At 45.4% G+C, this 17,351-nt stretch overlaps 1 protein-coding gene and 2 non-coding genes across 5 annotated transcripts in view; 2 read left to right on the plus strand and 1 right to left on the minus strand.

Moving 5' to 3' along the window:
• The first annotated feature begins 2,229 nt into the window (after window positions 1-2,229).
• Window positions 2,230-2,302, plus strand: TRNAV-CAC. The gene has a single exon. It is a non-coding gene; the product is annotated as a tRNA-Val (tRNA).
• A 762-nt stretch (window positions 2,303-3,064) lies between these two features.
• Window positions 3,065-3,136, minus strand: TRNAG-UCC. The gene has a single exon. It is a non-coding gene; the product is annotated as a tRNA-Gly (tRNA).
• A 1,049-nt stretch (window positions 3,137-4,185) lies between these two features.
• DPP9 (dipeptidyl peptidase 9) overlaps window positions 4,186-17,351 on the plus strand; it is a 45,290-nt gene continuing 32,124 nt past the window's right edge. The window contains exons 1-5 of one of the 3 annotated variants that reach the window (XM_033136522.1): window positions 4,186-4,283; window positions 8,901-8,990; window positions 11,366-11,440; window positions 12,949-13,205; window positions 15,778-15,890. In XM_033136522.1, coding sequence (XP_032992413.1) covers window positions 8,935-8,990; window positions 11,366-11,440; window positions 12,949-13,205; window positions 15,778-15,890 — 501 coding nt within the window. In that variant the 5' untranslated portion in view covers window positions 4,186-4,283; window positions 8,901-8,934. The remainder of the gene's footprint in view (window positions 4,284-8,900; window positions 8,991-11,365; window positions 11,441-12,948; window positions 13,206-15,777; window positions 15,891-17,351) is intronic. The other 2 variants (XM_033136521.1, XM_033136523.1) reach the window with 2 other exon arrangements.

Raw genomic sequence — 17,351 nt, forward strand, 5'->3', positions numbered from 1 at the left:
AAGCCCTCAAGCAGGACATCCCAAGCAGGAGAGCAACATGGGTTAAATACAAAATAACAGGTACCTTTTAAAATCAAGCAAGGGAACAAAAGGGGCAAGTAAAATTCGTGGCAGAATGGGGGAAATGGGGCAGGAGAATCTAGGAATGAAACTAGGAGAATCCAGTCATGCCATTCGATCGGTGAAATCAGTGGCTGATATTATTTTATTTTATTTTCAGGCATTCTCCAAGTTGCAATCTACCTTTCTCATTGAAACCAGTGGCTGGTTCTCAAGGCTGCAATCTAGCAGCTTCTCCCTTGAAATCAGTGGCTGGTTCCCCCACCCCAACAAGCAATTTCTAGGTTACGATTTACTTTTCCCATTGAAATCAGTGGCTGGTTTTCAGACTCAGAGGCAAAGGCAATAGAGAATTTAAAAGAAAAAAAAAAAAGATTGGGAACCGTTCATGTTGTATTGGCAGAAACAATATAAAGAAATGGACACACTGGCAGGATTTGAAGCAACACTTGCAATTAACAAAAAATAAATATAAAAACCATAAAGATGATGTTAAAATGAAAAGAGATAACAACAATTAAAATAGATAAGTCATATGAATAAATAATAAAGCAAACAGGGGGAGTTAATATAAAAAAACCAAAAAAATCAGAAGAGGAAGTTGAGGGAAGTGGGGGGGGGTGGTCATTGGGGGAATGTATTTTTTATTATTTTGATGATTTGATATGTTGCAATATGTTTAAAATGTAAAATCCAATAGAAACTTTATTTTTTTTTAAAAAAAGAAACCAGTGGCTGGTTTTCAAAGCTTAAATTTAGCAGTTTCCCCCTTGAAATCAGTCTCCCCCCCCCCCGCAATTTCCAGGTTGCAATCTGGCAACCTTCCCATTGGAACCAGTGACAAAATGTTTAAAATGTAAAATCCAATAGAAACTTTTTTATTAAAAAGAAAGAAAGAAAAGAAACCAGTGGCTGGTTTTCAAGAAGGATACTGACAAGCTGGAACGTGTCCAGAAGAGGGCAACCAAAATGGTCCAAGGCCTGGAAACGATGCCTTATGAGGAACGGCTTAGGGAGCTGGGTATGTTTAATCTGGAGAAGAGAAGCTTAAGGGGTGATATGATAGCCATGTTCAAATCTATAAAAGGATGTCATATAGAGGAGGGAGAAAGGTTGTTTTCTGCTGCTCCAGAGAAGCGGACACGGGGCAATGGATTCAAACTACAAGAAAGAAGATTCCACCAAAACCTTAGGAAGAACTTCCTGACAGTAAGAGCTGTTGGACCACAAGGAGTGTGGTGGAGTCTCCTTCTTTGGAGGTCTTGAAGCGGAGGCTTGACAGCCATCTGTCAGGAATGCTTTGGTGGTGTTTCCTGCTTGGCAGGGGGTTGGACTGGATGGCCCTTGGTGTCTCTTCCAACTCTAGGATTCTATGATTCTATGATTCTAAGGCTTTAGCAGTTTCCCCCTTGAAATCAGTTTCTCCCCCCCCCCCACCAAGCAATTTCCAGGTTGCAATCTGGCAACCTTCCCATTGAAACCAGTGACTGATTTCCCCACCCCCAAGCAACCTGTGGGTTGCATTCGTTTCTCATCAGCTGTTCATTCAAACGGGGGAACTTGGAATTGTCCAAGAGCAAAACAAAATAAAAAATAAAAATAAAAAATTCCTTCCAGTAGCACCTTAGAGACCAACTAAATTTGTTCTTGGTATGAGCTTTCCTGTGCATGCATCTTAAGAAGAATGCATCTGAAGAAGTGTGCATGCACACGAAAGCTCATACTAAGAACAAACTTAGTTGGTCTCTAAGGTGCTACTGGAAGGAATTTTTATTTTTTTTATTTTGTTTTGACTATGGCAGACCAACACGGCTACCTACCTGTAACTTGTCCAAGAGCGTTAGCAGCTCAAGTTTTGCTGCTTCTGATAAAAGGATGAGTCTCTCCTGACCTCTAATGGAGACAGTGGCATTCCCAGCCACCCCCCCTTTTTTTTTTTTTTAGCAAAGTGCATTGCAATCAGGGAGTGTTTAACAGGGTCACCCGATTGCAAAGGGTGATCCTTGGTTCGAGGTGTGTGGGGGGACCTTTGCCTCGCAGGTGCAAAACTGGAACATTCAGGGGAATATTTCAATAAGCATCAATAACCAGCGGGGGGGGGGGCAGATAGACTATAAAGTGGAAGCACTTGAGTTAATATCAAGCAGCATGATGAAGCTTCCCACGTCGGTTTCCGTAGTGTAGCGGTTATCACGTTCGCCTCACACGCGAAAGGTCCCCGGTTCGATCCCGGGCGGAAACATTATTGCCTTTTTTCTTGAAAAACCCCTTCCAGTTTTTTTTTTAAAATTTATAATTATGACCCTACCAGTTTAGCTGATTAAAATTAAATGCATTTCTTTAATTTCTGGGTTTTTGATAATATTTTACTTTAGAATTATGAGTTCCCCAGCATAGCTGATTAAACTTAAATGCATTTAATTCCTGGGATTTTTATTTCTGTATTTATTTTTTTAATCAGGGCAGCCACCTCTTTCCAGAAGCTACCATGGCGCTGGTCATTAGATGAACTGTTTCCTTTGGAATCTGCAACCTAAGCTGCAACCTAACCTATTCCTCCTCCCTCCCACTCCCCCTTTCCTTTTGTGTCTTTTTTTTTGAGATTGCACACCTGTGAGCAGGCTTTTTTTCTAGTTTAGCAACATTATTTGAAAACCTCAAATAAACCTAGTATGATAGTTTGCAATTTTTTTCTTTTACAAAACTGAATAAAACTAAATGCATGGCAATCTGGTTTTTATTTTCTTTCTTTTTTTAAAAAAATATCCCCCCCACACTCTTGAACATGTATAATCACATATACTGTATAAATATAATTTCTCCCTAAATTAGGAGGGGGAATTAATGAATGCAGACATGTAAAGGATGATAAAACATCCTCAGCTAAGTAAGTGAGAAACTTTGTTTAAGTTATGAGATGCAGCGTTCGGTCTTACTTGCAAGAAACTATTTAAATAATTGCAAGTTACATAAGGATGAAAAGAGGGCGAGGGAAAGAAAATACTGCGTTGGCCGGGAATCGAACCCGGGTCAACTGCTTGGAAGGCAGCTATGCTAACCACTATACCACCAACGCTACATATACGTTTGCGTCCATTTTCTTAGCCTATAAAACACCCATGTTGGACTGTACCACCCGGCAATTTAAATGGGTTAGAGACCGATTGCTTCAAAAATACCTCCTAACCGCGTACTATGTGAAACTGCCGGAAAAAATGTTAGGCCCCTCCGTTTCAGTAAACGGTTTCCTTCCGAACCTGGAAAATCCCAACCCCCCCCATTCTCACTACTATGCGAAAGTGGTCACTACCCGTTCCCATAGCAACGTCTTCCTCCCCTTTTTAATGCTAATGGTTCCTTCCAAACCATTTTTAAAAATTACGTAAGAGACCGTTTAATTTGTGCTCTTTATTTTATTTTATAATTTATGTCAATTTATACTATTCATGTATATGAACACATTCATGTATACACCAAAATAAATGTGCATATTTAAATGATTTATTTTGCAAACATTTATTAAATTTTGTTATGTATTATTATTTCAATAAAAACATTAGATATAATTAAAGATATAGGCATGGGTTGTTGGATTATCTTTTACAAAAAAATTATAAGATTTTATTTATTTTTTCACCCCCCAAAATCTCCCCCCGTGCTCCTATTGAATGGTTCCACCCAGTTCGCCGTCATCCAAATCCTTAAAAAAAAATATTCTCCTCACGAACATTCTTCCTCACCCACCCCTCGAAAATTTCCCAGGGTAGTCCCTTCCAACCGTCAGATGCAACCTCCCGTTTTATGCTCTATGGTTCCTTCCATGTTCGCAAGAGGCGGGGACCTTCTTTCGCTTACTCTCGCGAGAACAACCGAGCCGCGGAGGTCGACGAGAGCAGCGGAAAAGAAATCAGTTCGAGACCCCGCCCCCCTTACCGCACCCGCTACCTCGAGATCTCGTGCTGGGCCCCGCTTAACTATCGCGAGATCGCGAAGAACGAGAGTTCGGAAACGGCAGGAGAGCGGACTTCCGCTTCCGGGTGAAAGGTCGCGGCGGGAGGCTCGCGGAGGCCGGCTGTGTCCCTTCCCCCCTCCCCCGGAGCTCCTGCGTCTCCAGGAAAGGAAATGGAGCAGGAGTGAAGCCTTTCGCGGAACCCAACCCTCCCCTACCCCCCTTACCCCGCAGCTGAGGAAGCCCGGCCTGGGGGAGGCCGAGGACCCACGGAGTGAGTGATCAGCCGGCTGGCTGGTAGGCGGGCCCTCTGTCGGGACGGAGGGGAGGGGCCGAACGGGAAAGGCCCCGCCCCCTTTCCTAGGAGGGGGTGCGGGGTGTCCAGATCACGCTCCGAATAGGCTTTCCTGTGGCCACGCCCCCTGGAGAGGGTCCTGGTGACCCCACCCCTCTTAGGCCACGCCTCCAGTGCGCAAGGCCACGCCTTGGCTCCTGAGAGTTAGAACAGGAAGGGTGGTTTGGCCACGCCCCCTCGGGAGGGGGGGCTGCTGGCCACGCCCTCTCCCACTTTGTGGGTGGGGGTCCCGGGTTTCTTCGGTCCCTGCAGCTGAATGCCCATGCTCCTGCATGGAGGGAACGCCTTGCTGTGGATCATCCATGGTCCTTGGAGTGGGAGGGGTAGGAAGAAAGGGGGTTGCTGGCCCTCATCCCATCCCATGCTTTAACCCCCCCTCCCATCCCAGCTTCAGAACTTGGGGGTCCCCCATCCCTATAGAATAAAGTAAGTGTTTTGGACTGTTTGCCTCCACGGGGGGTAGTTTTGTGTGGTGAGTTTCAGTGGCCTGGGTTCAAATCCCACTTCAGCCGTCACCACAGAGCTTGTTGGTGAAGAGGCAGCAACGGCCGCCAACTTGGATGTCTTGAAAATAAAGCATTAGGCAGATTTGGGGGGGGGGTGTTCTCAGCTTCTACTAGCCACAATGGCTGTGTTATGCCCCCACGGCCAGAGGCAGCTATACTTCTTGATCCAGGGCTGGGCAATATCTGGTTTTCAAAATTGGAATATACTGATACATCACGATGTCTGAAATAAGGATGGAGCTATGTAGAGGCATCGACTGGCTTCGTGGTTCCCCCCGCATTGTGATTTTTGCCATAACGCACGCACACATAATGATTCATGATACATTGTCAGGTAAAAAATTATGAAAACAATATCGCAATATGGACTTCAAATTGGTTTTGGGTGATATAGCGACCTATCACCTAGCCCTATTCTGAACCCTTTTAGCTGGAAGCTGCAGGAAAGGGATGGAGCGCTGCTCTCGTGCTCAGATCCTGCTCGAGGGTTTCCTAAAGGCATCTGGTGAGGACAGGATGCTGGACTAGAAGGGCCATTGGCCTGATCCAGCGGGTTCTTCTTGTGTTACTATGACTTAACCTGTCGTTGTGTAGGCAGCCTGTGTCTCCTTGGATTCTGTGGACCATTCTGGCTGGAGCAGGATATTGCCAAATATTTAAGATCAAACAAGGTAGTATGATAATAAGAAAGCTTACACGTCTATCTGGCGTAGTTGCACCAAAATGAATCTGCATGTGATACTCTACCTCCACTGTCAGAACCAGTTTGTCTCTGCATATCAGCTTCTGGGAACCACAAGTTGGGATAGTTGTTGCTATTGCTTATGTCTTGCCCTCCCTTGGCCTGATTCAGCAGCCAGGCTCTTGTTACCAGTGTTGGAAACTGGTATACAGGTGAAACTAAAAAAAAAATAGAATATCGTGGAAAGGTTCATTTCTTTCAGTAATTCAACTTAAAAGGTGAAACTAAAGTATGAGATAGACTCATGACATGCAAAGCGAGCTATGTCAAGCCTTTATTTGTCTTAATTGTGATGATTATGGCGTACAGCTGATGAGAACCCCAAATTAACAATCTCAACCTTGGGGTTCTCATTAGCTGTGCGCCATAATCATCACAATTATAACAAGCAAAGGCTTGACATATCTCGATTTGCATGTCATGAGTCTATCTCATATATTAAACTCCAGTAACTAATGAAAACAATTGCTTACATAAATGGACTTTTCCATGATATCCTAATTTTTTGAGTTTCACCTGTATTGCCAAATGGCACCTTAAAACTAGGTTACGGTTGCCACAACAGAATGGCTAGACTCCATTCCCCTCCCCATGGAGGGAGGAATTGTTTTTTAATTATTAATTTCATTTATATACTGTCTTGTATATTTAAAAAAAAAACTCAAAAGTGGTTTGCAACAAATTAAAACACCAAATAAAACAACCCAGAATAAAACAGATTCAAGCATCAAGTAAAATATTTCTGATCCTTCCCTAAGTGACACCTGGCTTTCCCCATATTTATTTGCCTACTTAATTTATAGAGCTGCCCCCTACCTAGCAGAAGGACTCCAGGAAGCTAGTGTGGTGTAGTGGTTAGAGTGTTGGACTAGGACCTTGAGAGATCAGGGTTCAAATGCCCACTCAGTCAGGAAGCTCACTGACTGATCTTGGAGTCAGTCACAGCCTCTTAACCTACCTCACTGGGGTGTTGTACAGGTTAACTGAGATGGGTGTGAATCATGGACTCGTGGGAGGTAAGTCATAGAATCCTAGAGTTGGAAGAGACCCCAAGGGCCATCCAGTCCAACCCCCTGCCAAGCAGGAAACACCATCAAAGCATTCCTGACAGATGGCTGTCAAGCCTCCGCTTAAAGACCTCCAAAGAAGGAGACTCCACCACACTCCTTGGCAGCAAATCCCACTGTCCAACAGCTCTTACTGTCAGGAAGTTCTTCCTAATGTTTAGGTGGAATCTTCTTTTTTGTAGTTTGAATCCATTGCCCCGTGTCCGTTTCTCTGGAGCAGCAGAAAACAACCTTTCTCCCTCCTCTATATGACATCCTTTTATATATTTGAACATGGCTATCATAGCACCCCTTAACCTTCTCTTCTCCAGGCTAAACATACCCAGCTCCCTAAGCAAATGCAACAAATAAACTTTTCTGCTGACCTGCTTAAGAAAGGTGGAGGGGCCAACCAGATGGAGATGTCAGAGATCTCCACACGGTCGCGATCCGACCTTTCCCAGTCACAAAACGCACCTGGCGCCTGGGGAACTTCCAACATGCCTTGTTACATTCTTCTGGCCTTGGCCCAGTTGCTGTCTTGCCTCACAGGGTTATTTTGAGGATAAATGTAGGTAGAACAACCATGTAGGATGGAGTCGGGGGTTTGGAGGAAGGGTGGAATGAAAATGTGAGCATCGCTTTCTCCCAAGATTTTTTCTGGCCTCTTGTTTGTGGTTCTCTGGAACTGAAGGGGCTGAAAAGCTCCACCTGTCATGGTAAAATTCTGTTCCCTGCTCTTACATGTTTGTGTGAAATGTGTTAAGGGGGGACTCTTGAGTTCTTTACCTTAGACATGGACCCTCCGTGAAACAAGCGAAATGGGGCTGTGTCTTTGCTGCCATGATTATCAAGAATACAAGTATTGCTATAATATTATTGTATTGTATTAGGATCATTGGCGATGACTGATTGAGCAAGGGCTCAAAAAAAGTCTTTGTGTTAATATGTCTTTTATATGTTGTATGTGCTTTATTTTGTAATAAGAATATAATGTTTTAATAAATATAGCAATTTAGAAGGGGGTCCCAGGAGTAAAGGATTGTAAGCTTTGATTTCGTCCAAATAATTCTAAGACTCCTCTTGGAAACTGGGATTAAACTCTGGCTCCTCTTTGGGGGTGGAATGTGGATATTAGACACATTCATTCATGGCTGTGGACTTGAGAAACGAGGCTTTCCACAGAATTCCATCTTGAAGGAAGTTACTGAGGTTTGCCAGCCCCATTCCTGACATTGCTGCAACCTTCATTCTTTCCCCCTTTTTCAAGTTTCCCTATATCCTTTTTTTAATAAAGAATTTATTAGATTTTCCAATTAAAAAACCAATTAAAGCCAATACAATACAATACATGGTTAAACCTTCCAAACTCCCCCCTCTTCTTGGGGAAAAAAAATCAAGTTTCCCTATATCCTTATTAAAACCTGAATGTTAAAAGGGGAGAATTTGGGGAAATGATTGTACCTCACTTTGAATGCAGGATGTCCAAGTGTTGACCCCCCCTCCCCCCAGCTTCTCCAGGTAGGTCTAGGACAGGCTTCCTCGACCTCGGCCCTCCAGATGTTTTTGGCCTACAGCTCCCATGATCCCTAGCTAGCAGGACCAGTGGTCAGGGATGCTGGGAATTGTAGTCTCAAAACATCTGGAGGGCCGAGGTTGAGGAAGCCTGGTCTGGGAAGAGCTTTGTATGAAGCTGCAGTCAAGAGATCTAAATTGATTGATGGGCTGACTCAGTATAAGGCAGCTTTCACCTGGAGATGTCTCTGGCACTGTGCCATTGTACGACTCATTGCACAAGGAATAGAGAAGAGGCCACACAACTGGTGCCCTTTATTATCCTTCCGTGCTGAGGATCCTAAGGGGGTCTTTAGATTCCCCCCCCCCCGTAAAAGTGAAAGTGGGGGCAGATCCACACCCTATATTTAAAGCTACTGTACATCCAAAGCACACGACTCCCCCCAAAGAATCCTGGGAGATGTAGTTCCCACTTCCCAGAGCTTTAATTCCCACAAATTTTAACAGCCTACAGTTCCCAGGATTCTCTGGGAAAAGTCACAAGCTCTAAAAGCAGTGTGAAGATGCAGTTCCAAAGACTGCAACATTGCAGCTGGTTTTTTTTTCTGGGGGGGGGTGGTTTGGCAAAAGGTCTCTCTATCCCTCACCCCCCAAAGCATGTGTGTATCTCTGCCAGTTTGCTTCCAAGTGATCACATGCCCTCTGTTTCTTTCCTCCCTCCCTCTAGTTTCTTACTTCGTCCAAGGCTCGCTTAGCAGTTGATGCAGAAAGTAAAGAGGGCTCGGCTGGAAAACGAAAGTGCAGGAAGTTGGAGAAGGTAACTTTTCGAAGTTGACTCGAGTAGCTTTTGGAGAAGCAGGGAGCGTTGGGGACTCAGGAGGTTAAAAACAAGAGGTTTGTCTTCTGAATGGCAACTCCTATCAAGATTCCTACCATCCCTGCCTGTTAGCTGTGCTGGCTGAACCTGCTGAGAGTTGCAGTCTCAGGATCATATTGAGTGCAACGGGTTTCCACTTCTCTGTTGTGACACATTTAGAGCCAAAAATTAAAATGCAGTTTGCCCAGACAGCAGCCTCAGCGATCAGCATACTCTGCCCCTTAGTTTCCAAAGGCCTGTCTGAACAGGAAGGTCCTAACCTGCCTTCCTAGAGGAGGGAACTTCTTCTGAAAGGCAATTCCACAATAAGGGAGCAGATACAGAAAAAAACACTCTTTCCTGTCACCACCAACCGTGCCTCTGATGTTGGTGAGGCCAAGACAAGGTGCTCACCTGTGGATTTTCACACCTGGGTAGCTTTGTACAGGGAGGTAGGAAAATTATATGGCTTGGGTGACCTGAAATATCTTATCAGTGCTAATTGCTGTTATTAAATAGCTGCGAGTCAAACATTCTTGCTAAATACCAGAGATCACCAGCAGATCCAGATCTATGTTCTTCCCACCCCTATATTTTGGCTGATGGTCACAGACATGATACAGGTGGGAAACTGGCCCACAGCCTCACTTTATGTGGCCCATTGACCCCTACTCCTCTCATAACTACACTTCCCAGAGTGGTTTAAAAGTCAATCCCTCTTCACAGGGAAACTGGGAATTGTAGCTGTTGTAGGCGATATAGGGTCTCCTAGCAGCTTTCAGTACCCATAACAGACTACAGTTCCCAGGATACTTTGGAGCCATGGGTGTTAGAAGTGGTACATTAGCGCTTCAAATTTACAATGCGGATGTGGCCAGAGACAAATACAGTCGTACCTCGTGTTGCGTTAGGTTCATGTTGCGTCTTTTCGGCTTGCGAACACGGCAAACCCGGAAGTGTACACTTCTGGGTTTTGCCGTGCTTGCATGCGCAGAAGCGCCGCTCTAGTTGCGGACTTTTTGGGGTGCGAACGGCACCTCGGAATGTATCGTGTCCACAACGATAGGTACCACTGTAGTCTAGTTTCCCCCGGCCCTCTATTAAAATTACCCGTTGGGGTGTGGTTCCTTACACTCTGCTACCGTACAGACAAGTGTCATGAAATCTATACAGGCTATTCCACATTTACATGGGGGGCTACTTTCCAAGGCACTGCATCTCTAAAAATATCATATACCGTATCTACTCGAATCTAATGCGCACCTTAGTTTTCACAGCATAATTTGGCCAAAAAGATGAGCCAAATTATGCTGCGAGAACTTCTTAAGATTTAGTGTCAGGAGTATAACTTATTCCTGGACACCGCAGAGTTAGACGCAGACTTTTCTGGAAGCTTCTGGCTGTTGTGTAATTGACTGGACAGCACAACGCAGGAACTCAGCCACTCACTGGATAACTATATACAGTATTTATTGATTGAAGCAACTAGTATCCACAAGTTACTATTTACAGACTTTACAAAATAAGAGAAACAAAACATAAAATCTTTTCCTCTCTGTCTCTCTCTCTCTCTATACTGACCACTTTCTTAACACAACCAACACTAACCACACTAACCACAAAGCTCTCACACAGAGCTCAGTCTTTAGAAACTCATTGACCAATCACAGGTCGTTGCTAAGGGTCTGAGAGAGAGCAGATCTGGGCTTTCTGCCAACTACTAATTGCTTGGAGATAGCTGCATTTCTGCACGTAGGCAAATCTGAAATCTCTTAACAGAACTAAGGTGCGCATTAGATTCAGTGGCACATTTGCATCGACCAGGAAATACTTTTTTTTGGTTTCAAGGTTCTGAAAATTGAAGTGCGCATTAGATACGGTGGCGCGTTAGAGTTGAGTAAATACGGTATTGGGAACACCCTTGGAAAAAAGCTTGCAACTCCCAACTCTCCACAGGCCTCAAAAGTTCAGTGCAAGGATTCCTGGGATCGCACTTGCAAAGGCTTGTGGGATTGCTAGGCGCTGTTTTTTGCACCATTTTTGCAGTTTTCACGCTCCTTTAGGGCTTTTCCATGCCGCTTCCGGGCTTGCGGCGATGCACACATGTGCAGTGTGTGCCTTGAGTGCCCGCAAATGGGGAGTTGCCTATACTGTATTTTGTATACATAAATCATTGTGTCCCAGGATTACACAGGAGCTGGGGGGTGGGGTGAGCAGGTCCCTAGCCTTACCAGTGCTCATACAGGGGGATCTGTTTTATAGCTGCCCCACAATGTTACGAAAGATGCTGGGACCATCATGTGTTTTAAGGAAAAGTTTCCCTTCCTTTCCCACAGGAGGAGCTGTTGCTCAGTAGCAGAGCATCCGCTTTGCATGCAGAAGGTCCCGGGTTCAAACCCCGCCATCTCCAGGTAGGATTGGGGAACAACGCTAGTTTTTTTTTTAAAACCCCTGTAGGGATTCTGCCAGGATCCAGGTGGCGCTGTGGGTTAAACCACAGAGCCTAGGGCTTGCTGATCAGAAGGTCGGCAGTTCGAATCCCTGCCACGGGGTGAGCTCCCGTTGCTCGGTCCCAGCTCCTGCCCACCTAGCAGTTCGAAAGCACGTCAAAGGTGCAAGTAGATAAATAGGGACCGCTCCGGCGGGAAGGTAAACGGCGTTTCCGTGCGCTGCTCTGGTTCGCCAGAAGCGGCTTTGTCATGCTGGCCACATGACCCGGAAGCTGTCTGCGGACAAACGCCGGCTCCCTCGGCCTATAGAGCGAGATGAGCGCCGCAACCCCAGAGTCGGACACGACTGGACCTGATGGTCAGGGGTCCCTTTACCTTAGGGATGCTGCCGCCCTCGGTGCGGAAACAATGGAGATAGCTAGACTGAGGCCCTGACTCTGGCCACATTTGCACCCACATATTTAGAGTGCTGCGGTAGCAGGTTGTGGCTACCCCCCCCCCAAGAAAAACAAATTCTGGGAGCTGTAGTTTGTTAAGGGCACTGAGAGTTGTTGGGAGGCCCCGATTCCTCTTCACAGGGAGCTCTGGGAATTGTAGCTCTGTGAGGGGGATAGGAAGGGGTTGCTAAAACTACATTCCCATGTTTTTTTTTGTGTGGGAGGTAGCCCTGACTGTTTAAGGTGGAATCATAGTCTTTTAACTATGGTGTTCATATGTGGCCTCTGTATGAGGCAGCTGTCTATGATTCTGTCTAATATATTCAATAAACGTTTTCCAATCTTCTCTAAACGTGTGTTCTTCTTGTTCTATTATTCTATATGTTAAATCTTCAAGCTGTGCATATTCTGTCAACTTAAGTTGCAATTCTTCTTTAGTTTGAAGCTCGCCCGTTTTCCATTTGGGGGCTAACAAAACACAGGACTGCAATTGTAGCATACATAAATAAGCTTTTTTGACACATGGGAATTTCAGTCTGAATTATCCCCAACAGAAAGGACTCTGGGTTTTTTTTGGGGGGGGTACTTTTAAGCATTACCCCCCCCCAGTTCATTATGGATCATTTCCCAATACTCTTTTACCCTTTTACAAGTCCACCTCATATAAAAGAATGTTCCCTCCACCTCTTTGCATCTCCAGCACTTATCTGAGTGTGTTGTTCTTTAGCAGTGTGGTCTCATACTGGACCTTTATTATCAGATAAACCAGGCTTCCTCAACCTCGCCCCTCCAGATATTTTTTGGCCTACAACTCCCATGATCCCTAGCTAGCAGGACCAGTGGTGAAGGATGCTGGGAATTGTAGTCTCAAAAAATCTGGAGGGCCGAGGTTTAGGAAGCCTGAGATAAACTGTTATGAATGAACCCTGACTCTGGATGGAATTAATGCACCCTCCTTCTTCCCTTTCATTCTCTCTTTCTCTATCCGTTTCCCCAATCTACCATTTTTTTTTTCTCTCCCCCCCCCCCCAGCTGCCTAACCAATTCAGGAGGAAGGCTGAAGATGACAGCGGTGGACGCTCTGTCCGACAGCTCAGACGCCGTGGAGATGGAGGACACGTCCGCTTCCCACTTCCAGGTGGAGAAGCATTCGTGGGACGGGCTGCGTGACATCATCCACAGCAGCCGGAAGTACACGGGGATGATCGTGAACAAGGCGCCCCATGACTTCCAGTTCGTGCGGAAGACCGAAGAGTCGAGCCCTCACTCCCATCGGCTGTATTACCTGGGTAAGATTGGATTGGGCTGGGAACCAAAGGGCCGGAGACAGCCGCCCCCTCCGTCCGCCGGTTTACCTGGGTGGGGCGGGGGGGGGTTACGTTCCGAGGCACCGTGTGTCTCAGTGGAATTGCATATAATTGAAACCCGTTGGAAAAAACCTGCAAACACCCTGTTCTGCCTCAACCCCCGTTCCACCCTTTTAGTGGTGTTTCAGTGACACCTTTATGATGTTTCCAGGTTACTTCCGGGTTCGGTGCAATGTGCTTATGTTGTTGTTGTTGTTCAGTCGTGTCCAACTCTTCGTGACCCCATGGACCAGAGCACGCCAGGCACCCCTATCCTCCACTGCCTCCCGCAGTTTGGCCAAACTCATGCCAGTCGCTTGAAGAACACTGTCCAACCATCTCATCCTCTGTCGTCCCCTTCTCCTTGTGCCCTCCATCTTTCCCAACTTCAGGGTCTTTTCCAGGGAGTCTTCTCTTCTCATGAGGTGGCCAAAGTCTTGGAGCCTCAGCTTCAGGATCTGCCCTTCCAGTGAGCACTCAGGGCTGATTTCTTTAAGGATGGATAAGTTTGATCTTCTTGCAGTCCATGGGACTCTCAAGAGTCTCCTCCAGCACCATAATTCAAAAGCATCAATTCTTCGGCGACCAGCCTTCTTTATGCTTATACACATGCACATATTGAATGTGTGTAAATGGAGGGCTGCCTGTGTGTGTGTGTATAAGCTTACAATCTTAAAAACAAAACAAAACCCAACTCCATCTGATGAATGTGGGTTCTAGGAATTCTGCAGATTCTCTCCCCCCTCCCCCAACTGTCTTGCTAGAGGGTGGATCTAAGGCATGGGTATGCAAACTAAGGCCCAGGGTCCGGATCCGGCCCAATTGCCTTCTGCATCCGGCCCGCTGATGGTCCGGGAATTAGCTGTTTTTACATGAGTAAAATGTGTCCTTTTATTTAAAATGCACCTCTGGGTTATTTATGGGGCATAGAAATTTGTTCATCCCCCCCCCCAGAAAACATAGTTCCCCCCCCCCACAAGACCTGAGGGACAGTGGACCGGCCCCCTGCTGAAAAAGTTTGCTGACCCCTGATCTAATGGTTTGGAGATAGGCAATTTTCATTTATGTGCAGAAGCCTTGGAGCTAGACGCCCACCTAAGATGCGATCGTACTGTGCAGGACAGCTAAACATAAAACCAGCCTTTTGAAAGAAATTCAGAAATACTCTTGCAAGAGCAAGAATTTTAATTGCTAAAGTATGGAAAGGAGATTCTACTGCCTCGAAATTAGATTGGCAAAATAAAATGTTAGAATACGCAGAACTAGCAAGATTTAACAGCAAGATTCGGAGACCATACAGATCAAATATTTAATAGAGAGTGGAATATTTACAGACAATATTTAAAAGAACATAAATTCTTGGCAAGTCTGGATTGATTTCTGCATGAAATAAGAGATCGCTACAGAATTAACGTAACAGAATAGCTTAGGAGAGATAAAGTTAAGTGCATAGCTGTGATGAAATTTAGGAAGCACAATGGGGGGGATTGGAAGTCATGTGAGAATTAGCGACGGATGAACTCAAATCTTTTCTTTTTGGTGTGTGCGGAGTGTTAATTTTGGATTGCCATTTGCTGATTGCTGTGTAGCGCCTTGTTTTGTGTTTGTTTTGTTATAAAAACCAATAAAGCATTAAAAGAAAGAAAGTTCAGAAATAAGAATGTAAAAGCATGAGGCAGATTGAAAAACAGTATTAAAACCAAAAAGCCAACAAGAAACACTCATGTCCTGCTATCCAAATTCTCATTATATGAAAATTCACTTATCCAAACACAGTGAGTTGGTACCCAAACCTCGCTATGCACACCGCAGATTCAGATATCCAAACCTGTGTGTTGTACTGTAAACAAATAAGTGGGTCTTAAACAAGCCTTTTTTTTGTCTTTTGCTGGTTTTCGGCAGTCATTTTGCCAGAAACCGTGGTAGGAGAGAGGGACGGGGAGAGATCGCACAAATAAGAGAGCATTTCCCCCTTCATTGTTTGCCTTTTGCAAGGATTCAGAAGGTTTCCCTCGATTTCCCTGTTATTTTGGGATCAAGTTTTTGTGCGTTAGAAAATCCCCCATGGGAATCAGTGGAAATTGTTGGCTTGTTATGCGAACATTCAAATAACAATTGATTTCCTGATAATGTATTGTGTTCGGACAGCGGGAGCTGTGTGTAGACTAATTTGAGGAGGTGAAGAGTGGAGTTTTCAACAAATACAGGTAGGTAGCCGTGTTGGTCTGCCATAGTCAAAACAAAATAAAAAATATAAAAATTCCTTCCTGTAGCACCTTAGAGACCAACTAAGTTTGTTCTTGGTATGAGCTTTCGTGTGCATGCACACTCATACCAAGAACAAACTTAGTTGGTCTCGTAAGGTGCTACTGGAAGGAATTTTTTATTTTGTTTTCAACAAATGTTGAATGGCAGTTATGGAGTTTTCGCTCCACTTCTATGAGGAGAGAACTCTAGAGAACTTGCGGCACTACAGTGTAAAAGCACGCGCTTGAATCGGTCCCCATTTCAACAGGAATGCCATACGGAAGCAGGGAGAACTCCCTCCTCTACTCCGAGATTCCCAAAAAGGTACGGAAGGAAGCCTTGCTCCTGTTGTCGTGGAAGCAGATGCTGGACCACTTCCAGGTGAGGCGCGTTGGAGGGTGGGCTGTGGCTTCACTGCGCTCGGCGGACTCGGGAACTGTTCTGGGGGGGGAAATTACCGTATTTTTCGCTCCATAGGACGCACTGGACCATAGGGCGCACCTCATTTTTAGAGGAGGAAACAAGAAAAAAAATATTTTTCTGGTTTTCCTCCTCTAAAAGCCCTGTTTTGTTTTGTTTTGCTTTTTTTTGAGGATCAGCTAAAAGTTTTGCAGCTTTTTTTGCAAAGGGAAAAGCCCTGGGGGGGTTTTGGGGTGGGGGTTGAGGATCAGCTAAAGGTTTTGCAGCTTTTTTTGCAAAGGGGGAAAAGCAAAGCTCCTTTTGCAAAGGGGGAAAAGCAAAGAGGAAAAGCCCCATTTTTATGGGGTTTAACTCACATTTCTGAAAAATCTTAAGGAAAGGGAGCCTTTCTACTGTTGCCAGACAGATAATCTAATCAGCCAGTCACATGTCCTGGGGGAAAAAACAACCTCCCTCTGCAGCACATTCAACAAAGGAGGGCGGGGCTGAAAGGGAGCAGGGACTTATCTCTCTCCCGATCTCTTGCTGATCAGCTGCTGAGCGGGGTCCTTTCAACACTCCCTTTTCTCTTTGTAAATTAAATAGCACAATCTGCTTTTGGCCCCTGGGCAATTCAGCTCCAGGGACCACCATTCGCTCCATAAGACGCACAGGTATTTCCCCTTACTTTTTAGGAGGAAAAAAGTGCGTCTTATGGAGCGAAAAATACGGTAATCCTGATTCTAGAATAAATCAGAGGCAGGGAACCTTTTCCTGTGATGGAGGCTGGCCCCCTCTCCCGCATCAGAAGCTGACGGGAAGCTGAGTGACCTGCCCAAGATTCTGCCAGTGGGTGAGATGGAGCTCCCACCACCCGCTCTGTTGTGACAATTCCATCAGGCCTCAGCTCCTGTTCCATCAGGCTGCCTAAGTGAGAGAGATAGGAAGCAGAAGACTCGCTCCATCAGCTTTGTTGAAAGACCAGCTCCCACCAGGCACCTCCTGTCCCTAAAACTATGCAAGCTGGTCATAAGAACAGCTGTTTTAAAAACCAGGGCCTGAGTTCGATTCACAAAACCGGTCCCTTTTCTTTTATTTATTTATCGAATTTATATACCACCCTATACCCGGGGGTCTCAGGGCACTTCACAGAATAAAATCAAGCTATAAAAACACAAAACACATAATAAAAAGGAAAACAACAACCCAATAGCTACCCCCCCAAACCCCCCACATTTTAAAAGAGCATAGGATGTAAATCAGATCAACCAAAGGCTTGGTTGAAAAGGAAAGTTTTTGCCTGTCGCTTAAAGATGTATAATGAAGGCGCCAGGCGAACTTCCCCGGGGAGAGCATTCCACAGAAGGGGAGCCACCGCAGAGAAGGCCCCGTTCTCGTGTTGCCACCCTCCGCACCTCTCGAGGAGGAGGCACGCGAAGGAGG

Source organism: Lacerta agilis, chromosome 18, assembly GCF_009819535.1.
Source record: "Lacerta agilis isolate rLacAgi1 chromosome 18, rLacAgi1.pri, whole genome shotgun sequence".
NCBI lineage: Eukaryota > Metazoa > Chordata > Lepidosauria > Squamata > Lacertidae > Lacerta > Lacerta agilis.